At 38.9% G+C, this 8,601-nt stretch overlaps 1 protein-coding gene across 8 annotated transcripts in view; it reads right to left on the bottom strand.

Annotated features, from left to right (window-relative positions):
* LOC127637316 (TBC1 domain family member 22A-like) overlaps positions 1-6,909 on the bottom strand; it is a 227,445-nt gene extending 220,536 nt beyond the window's left edge. For all 8 annotated transcript variants that reach the window (XM_052118315.1, XM_052118311.1, XM_052118312.1 and 5 more), the window contains exons 1-2: positions 6,725-6,909; positions 5,779-5,835 (exon numbers count right to left, since the gene is read on the bottom strand). In XM_052118315.1, coding sequence (XP_051974275.1) covers positions 5,779-5,835; positions 6,725-6,780 — 113 coding nt within the window. In that variant the 5' untranslated portion in view covers positions 6,781-6,909. The remainder of the gene's footprint in view (positions 1-5,778; positions 5,836-6,724) is intronic.
* Between the last annotated feature and the right edge of the window lie 1,692 nt (positions 6,910-8,601).

Here is an 8,601-nt window from a genome sequence, read left to right on the forward strand (position 1 = left end):
AATATATATATGTAAGACTCCCAAATATTCCTTATGCAAATAGAATAGAAGAACAAGGAGCCCTGCAAGAGATGACATTGCCCCCAGAGAGCCCCCCACTGAACATCGAGTCAATCTGGGATTAATTGTTGAGACACAAGCAATTAAGACAGCCTAAATAGAACTGTGGCGAATTCTCCAAGAAGCTTGGAACATCCTATTTGCCAACAACCAATAAAAACTGTTTCCATGTGTACCTAGGGGAATTGGTGCCATTTTGAAGGCAAACGTGGTAACACCAAATATTGATTCAGATTTTATTTACTGGACTTTGTATGACATTAATTGATAAATGAAAACTGAAATGAAAACATATTTATGGCATTGTTATCGAAGACATACTCACTAAGCAATATTTTTCACAAGCACCTAAAACTTTTGCACAGTACTGTATATATGTATATGTATGTATTTATATATATTAGTATACACACACTGTTTATACATTTTAGGTATTTTATTTCTTAATATTATTTTTTGTATTGATTTGGTGTTAAATATGACCAGGATATTTTCTTGACAGATTTCACAGGAATCACCCTAGACACAATTGGTGAAATTATAAAAACATTAGTGTTGGAATTATATAGTAGTCAAAAATTATGAGAAAGCAATGCCTGCTTAAATTTAACAGGCTAATAGAGGCTTTCCTGTCAATCCAGAATTTGATAGTTAAAGTGTGTATTTATTGGACTTAATGCTGACGCGGAAGCGGCAGCGGAAGTGGTGGCCCTCGTGTAAAGCCCTCCTCCTGTGAAGATCTACTTGGGTAAAGACCAGCGAGTCTTCCTGTGCGAGTCCACCGAGCAAGGACACTGACAAGGCTCCACTCACCAAAGCACTTAAGTATTTATTTTTCTATTCTATCGCTTTTATTATTTTACTTATACATACATACTAAAATGTCTAGTTCACTAATAACACATGCCTTCAAGCACATGCCTGTTATCTGTTGTAGACCGTTCACAAGATACAGATGAAGACAAAACGCAACCCACACAACCTACAGCCGCTTTGCACTTCAACACCTGCTCCACTCTCGTTCTCAGTTGGACTCTGGAACTGAGTCTGCTGGGAACAAAGCTGCCTTCATTCCAGCTTTCGCCACACACTCCACCCTCAGCATCCTGGCACTGACAGAGACATGGATACGTCCTGAGGATACAACAACACCTGCTGCTCTCTCCAACAACTTCTCCTTCTCCCACACGCCTCGACATACTGGTAGGGGTGGGGGAACAGGTTTGCTCATTCATAATAACTGGACTTTTTCACCACAGGCTTCACTATGTAGCAATACATCTTTTGAATTCCATGCCATTACTACAATGCAACCCACAAAATTACATGTTGTTGTTATCTATCGCCCTCCAGGTCAGCTGACAAGCTTTCTTGAGGAGTTGGATGTCCTGCTGTCCTCCTTGCCAGAGGATGGCAGGCCATTTGTGGTTCTTGGCGATTTCAACATACACCAAGACAAGCCCCAGGCCATTGAACCGAATACTCTTCTGGCCTCATTTGACTTGGAAAGACTACACACCACAGCAACTCACAGGTCGGGCAACCAGCTGGACCTCATTTTTTACACGTAACTGTAAAACCTCATATATTCTTGTTACACCTTTACATGTCTATGATAACTACTTTGTTCAATTCAACATGATTCTCCCATCCATTTTAAAACCGACTCCACCTTTGGTTTCCTTTCACGGTAACCTCTGTTCCCTCTCACCCTCTCGCCTTTCCACTGATGTCTCTGCCTCTCTTCCCACAATAAATGTATTTTCCATGCTTGATGTGAACACTGCCACACTTAGCTCTACTTTAACAACCTGTCTAGACAACATCTGTCCTCTCTCCTCTAGACCAGCACGTACTACTCCACCCAGCCCCTGGCTGTCTGACGTCCTTCGCAAACATCAGACTGATCTCAGGGCAGCTGAGAGGAGATGGCGGAAATCTAAAGATCCAGCCGATCTAGGTAAATATCAGCTTCTGTTTGCAACTTTTTCAGATAACGTTAAAGCTGCAAAAACTACATATTACCAGACCAAGATCAACAGCACCACAGACACTCATAGCTTGTTTAGAACATTCAACACACTTCTCTGCCCTCCCCCTCCACCACCTGACACATCACTGACAGCAGATTTTTTTACTAATAAGGTACAGCCATCAGCAATACATTCATTGCACCACACCCTGTCAAACACCCACCTCCTGTATGCAACTCTTCTTTCTCTATGTTCTCTCCTTTAACTGACACTGAGGTCTCTAAACTCCTCCTCTCCAACCACCCCACAACCTGTTCCCTTGACCCCATTCCATCACACCTTCTCCAGGCCATCTCTCCGTCCATCCTACCGGCACTTTTCCCACTACATTTAAGCAGGCTTGAGTAACCCCACTGCTGAAAAAACCTGCACTTAACCCCACACAGATAGAATACTACAGACCAGTCTCTCTCATCCCATTCATGGCAAAAACACTTGAAAGGGTAGTTTTCAATCAGATCTCTGCCTATCTCTCACAGAACAAGCTGCTGGATGACAATCAGTCAGGCTTCAAAAGTGGACACTCCACTGAGACTGCCCTGCTGTCTGTCACGGAGTCGCTGAGAGAGGCGAAAGCTGAATCCAGATCATCCGTTCTGATTCTGCTGGACCTTTCTGCTGCCTTTGACACAGTCAACCATCAGATCCTACTTTCCACTAGGGTTGTGCCGATGGACGATATCATCGTCCGTCGTGATGGCTCACCAACATCACGATGTAGAGCCACCATCGTGATGCCACGCCCCCTTTTGCGAGTCTTGCTAGTGTGACTCACTAATCCTAGTCTCTTCTATAGTTAACCTAAAAACTTTGCAGGGATTGCTCTGTAAATTAAATTGAGAATATTACTAATGCATATATGCTATTTTAAATACTGTGGTATATGCCAGAGACGTGACTTGTTAGTCTGTGAAAATACCGTCTCAGGCAGGCTGCACAAATATTGATCTTGACATTGTTAGCTTCTTGTCTTTTTTTTTTACATGTCTTACACTGTACATTTAGATTAAAATATTTTATGTTGTAGGCTACAAGAAAATAGCCTTTATTAATTAATTATTAGTAGTTGTAGTGTCTCAGAAAATCTTGCTCATTGTTACATAGCTCTTGTATACACTGAAGCGGCAGTTTAAGATAAACCCAGACCAGCGAACGTCAAATAACTTTTGTCTGGTTAATACTTTTAAAGAAAAATTTCCTTGGCCATAAATCCATAATGTCAAATCAAATGAAAGAAACAAGGTGAATATGAATAACACACATTTATTAAAACATAGAAGAACAACAAATAAAGAACAAGAAAACGGGAACACTCAGACCGAAACTTGGCTTTAACATTTCACTTATAATTAGCAGCACAATTAACTTCAGCACAGGCTACAAAATAAATTATGTTATTGAAATATTGTAAAGTGGTCATATGAACTACACAAATGAACGTTTAAAAAATAATATGCAAAATCGAATAGATCCGCAACGGATGGTGAAAAATGCGTAAAGAATAATATCTAATATCTTTCACCATAGACCATGTTTAAATTTCGATGTTTCTGGCCAGAAATACCAAAATATTCACTTTATCTGGTTTTAATAAGCTGCGGATTGGAGTAACTACACTACCCGCTGTGCTGAAGACCCGCTCTGATGGAGTACTGGTAGCACATATGCACAGATATTTCCGTGCTAATCTTGCCATGAACGGAAACCTTTTGTCGTTTGTTTTCCACCAAGTCAGCGGGACCTCTTCCCCATCAATGGCCATTTCCTGCAGGTACATGGTCATTTCTGCCGCGACCTTTTGCTCATCAGTGAGTAAAATAACGAAATTATAGTTTTTAAGTGGAAAATAGTATTTATGTAAAGAGATATATTAAAATAAAAAGTGCACAACTCTTCTTAAGTGAAATCTAAAAAAAAAAAATGCTTCACGTGTCGTGCAACCTACTGATAAAGCGCCGACGAGTCATTAGTTGGGTTAGTAAAATAACGAAATTATAATTTTTCATATAATTTTTGAAAATTATATGAAATTATATAATCCCCCCCACCACCGACGATATCATTGTCCATGGCGATGTTTTACTGTCAACATCGTCAACTGCCAATTTAGGGGACATCGCCCAACCCTACTTTCCACCCTCTCTAAACTGGGCATCACTGGAACTGTGCTTGACTGGTTCAACTCCTATCTCTCAGGAAGGTCCTTTGAGGTAGCCTGGAGAGGGGAGGTATCCAAGCCACATCAGTTACTTACTGGGGTACCTTAGGGATCAGTGCTGGGGCCACTTCTCTTCTCCATATACACAACATCACTGGGACCCATCATCAAGTCACATGGTTTCTCTTACCACTGCTACGCTGATGAAATGCAACTCTACTTATCCTTCCAGCCCAACGACACCACAGTGACCGCTCGAATCGCTGCCTGTCTGGCAGACATCTCAGCCTGGATGAAGGAACACCACCTGCCAATCAACCCAGCCAAGACTGAACTCCTTGTCTTTCCAGCCAACCCTGCTGTTGAACACAACATCACCGTGCAGCTGGGTCCAACTACAGTTTTGCCTTCTAAAACGGTCAAAAATCTAGGGGTAACCATTGATGATGAGCTAAATTTCACAGACCACATCTCAAAGAGTGCAAGATCATGTAGATTTACACTCTACAATATCAGGAAGACCCTTCCTCTCTGTACATGCCACAAAACTGCTTGTTCAATCACTTGTCATAACTAGACTGGACTACTGTAACGCTCTCATTGCAGGCCTTCCTGCACGTGCTATTAGACCTCTCCAAATGATCCAGAATACAGCAGCACATCTGGTCTTTAATGAACCTAAGAGAGCACATGTTACACCACTCTTTGTCTCTCTCTCCACTGGCTGCTGGTTCATGCACATACTAAATTCAAGGCCCTGATGCTGGCATACAAAACAGTCACTGGGTCTGCTCCAGCTTACCTAAAAACATTTATGCAGAGCTACGTTCTCACCAGAAGCCTGCGGTCGGCTATGGAATGTTGCCTTCTCATACCAAAACAAAGAGGCACCAAAACACTTCCCCGGACTTTCAGTTTCATCATACCACGGTGGTGGAATGACCTTCCCAACTCAATCCGGGAAGCTAACTCACTCTATATCTTCAAAAAACGTTTTATTTTTTAAAACATTTACATTTCTTATTGCACTTAAATCTGTTTTGTATACTATTCTGATGATAGTGAAACTTTGTAGTATGGCACTTTTCGTACCACTGTCTCCTTAAGATGACTCGCTTATGTTTTCCTCTTTTGTAAGTCGCTTTGGATAAATGCATCTGCCAAATGAATAAATGTAAATGTAAATGTAAAACTCAATCACTTTTTGACATACTGGGCAAAAAAAGCCTTCAACAGTAACTCTCTCAAGCTTTCATCAGAATTTTCTGTATGGCATTAGAATCATCACTGAAGTCAACTAACACATTTGTATATATCTGAAGTTATATTTTTTTAACTTAAATTTGCATACAGCACAGGAACAGTAGATCAGATTTGACTAGAGGCAAATGGAATGTGTATACACAATCAGAAAGCAATGCAATCAATCAAGACGCATGAAGTGACTAAATTAATATAGACTTAAGATTTGGAAAAAGCCTAAAAAGTAAAGACAATTGTGTTCATCTTCATATTTAAATGGCTTACCTGGCATGTAGAAGAGGGTCAAATGGCGGATGCTGGGCTCCATAAACATGCTGAATACTGAGAAAAATAAGGGTGCTACAATCAGTAACCACACACACACATACACACACATACATGCACATACATACATTATATATATATATATATACACACACACACACACACTTTCATTATCTCACACAACACTATTTATATAATCTGAAAACTGGTTTGGCAAGTCAGCAAACAATGACAATTCCCCAAAACCAAAATTCAAATATGATTGAACTAATAGCCATTAGAACATTTTATTTAATCATCTGTATATCCAGAAATACCACTTTTATAATGTTTTAATGCTGATGTTAGTATTGATAACAATAAGTACCAGAAAAGTAGTTAACATAGTAGCATCAAAGAATTCTTTGCAATGCCTTGGAGTACCATGTAATTATTATCATGGTGTACAAATAAGGCAATTATTTAGTACCATTTTAAAGCCAAATTAGCATAGATTTACCATCTGATACAATCATTGTGCCATGGTACCAACAGTCATTTTTAAAAGGGATGTCATGAGAAGAGGCCCAGATGCACATAGCTAACAGGCTAGTACATCACTTTATGAGCTAGATAATAAACAAAACGTGCTTTGATATGTTCAGATCAATGTAATCTGACACATATAGAACAGACAATTGTGATCAGCGATAAAGAATCCGATTAATTACCAATATAAACTAATGGAACCGTAAAGCTAACACACATGACAGATTACAAAAATTGAGTCAAAAACAGCCTTAAAAATATTCGATTAGAGTGACACATATCATTCTGAATGCGAATAACTCATGGGATGAGATCTGTTACAATTAGATTGTGTTTAATTAGTATACTGTACAATTAAACACATATAAACACACACAGCTAACACAGAGACATCCATTAGCATGAACACGTCACTCACTTTCCAGGAACCTTAGCTGTATTTCTCTTCCAAAACTGTTTGCCGTCGCTGGCCATAATTTGTCTTCTGAGCGATCTCTCATTAATTCATTTAAAGATTAAGGTGATAAATCCTGTAATTTGTGCACGAAGAGTTTATTTACACCTCAGTTTCTCTTTGTAAACTCAGAGATCGGCCATGTTGGTTCCGCCCACCACACAAAAGCGCAGCTTTGATTGGTTAAGCGAAGTACTGAGTGGCTGTTGAATAGCCAATTCTGTGGCTATATCTGCCTACATTCTGTAAGAACCTCACAGGTTTGTGTAAATTCTGGACAAACTTATTCCAGAATAATAAGAACAGTTCATCTTATTAAAACATATATATAATTATTTTACACTATTATTTTATGTTTATATGTTTTATTAAAAGGACCAAAATATTATTTATATGTGTCAGCATAATATCATTAATTTTATTAGCAACATATTGCACAAGTTTAAGAAAAGATATTATAATTCCAAATCAAATCACTTTATTGTCACACTACCATGTACACAAGTGCAACAGTAGGTGAAATTCTTGTGTGCAGTTCCGAGCAACATAGCAGTCATGACAGTGATGAGACATATACCAATTACAATAAACAACATACTTACACAACACAATTTACATATCAAATGTACACATACTTACACAACACGATAATTATATACAATACACACAATATAGAATACACAATATACAATACAATAAGTAAGGAGTATATGAAATATATATATATATATATATATATATATATATATATATATATATATATATATATATATATATATATATATATATATATGAAGTAGTATATTGAGGAGAATATGTTGACAGTCCAGGGTGAGATTATAGCTGAATAAAGTGCAGTGCTGATTATTGATCCTGATAGATCAAGTGTTCAACAGTCTGATTGCTTGGGGGAAAAAGCTATCATGTCGGCTGGTGCGGGTCCTGATGCTGCGATACCGCCTGCCTGATGGTAGCAGTGAGAACAGACCATGACTCGGGTGGCTGGAGTCTCTGATGATCCTCCGAGCTTTTTCCACACACCGCCTGGTATATATGTCCTGGAGGGAGGGAAGCTCACCTCCGATGATGTTTCTGGCAGTTCGCACCACCCTTTGCAGGGCTTTGCAGTTGTGCGCGGTGCTATTGCCATACCAGGCGGTGATGCAGCCAGTCAGGATGCTCTCTACAGTGCTGGTGTAGAACCGTGTGAGGATGTGGTGGTTCATTCCAAACTTCCTCAGCCGTCTCAGGAAGAAGAGGCGCTGGTGAGCCTTCTTCACAACGGCCTCAGTGTGGACGGACCATGTGAGTTCCTCAGTAATGTGGACACAGAGGAACTTGAAACTGCTGACTCTATCCACCGGTGCTCCATTGATGGTGATGGTGAATCAAGGTAACATTCAAAGTTATTTGACGATATGTAGTGCCGAAAGTAGTTTATTTACTTTTATTATGACTTAACATAGGCCCCTACATACATTTTATATAATAATTTAGTAAATTCTGTATTTTCACTCTTCTAGTATTTTAACTTTTTTCATGTTATGGTGATATTACTTTGTTGTCTGTAATACTTTTATCAATAATTCAAATGAAATATAAAACATACTGTGACCTTGTATGGTAGCTTGACAATGTATAGCCATACTAAACAGGAATCAGCGTTTGTGACCTCTTATAAAACCCTTCTTGAATATGACAGATAAACGGCCCCATTATTCAGAATTGCACGTGCTTACTATAATACCTAAACTTAATTTTACATTTTATGTAACCATTATTTATTAATAGGTGTATAATATGTAAATTAAGTATTATTTGCGTTCAGTAAAAAAAAAAGA

The sequence above is a fragment of the Xyrauchen texanus genome, chromosome 45 (genome assembly GCF_025860055.1).
Source record: "Xyrauchen texanus isolate HMW12.3.18 chromosome 45, RBS_HiC_50CHRs, whole genome shotgun sequence".
NCBI classification, from domain to species: domain Eukaryota; kingdom Metazoa; phylum Chordata; class Actinopteri; order Cypriniformes; family Catostomidae; genus Xyrauchen; species Xyrauchen texanus.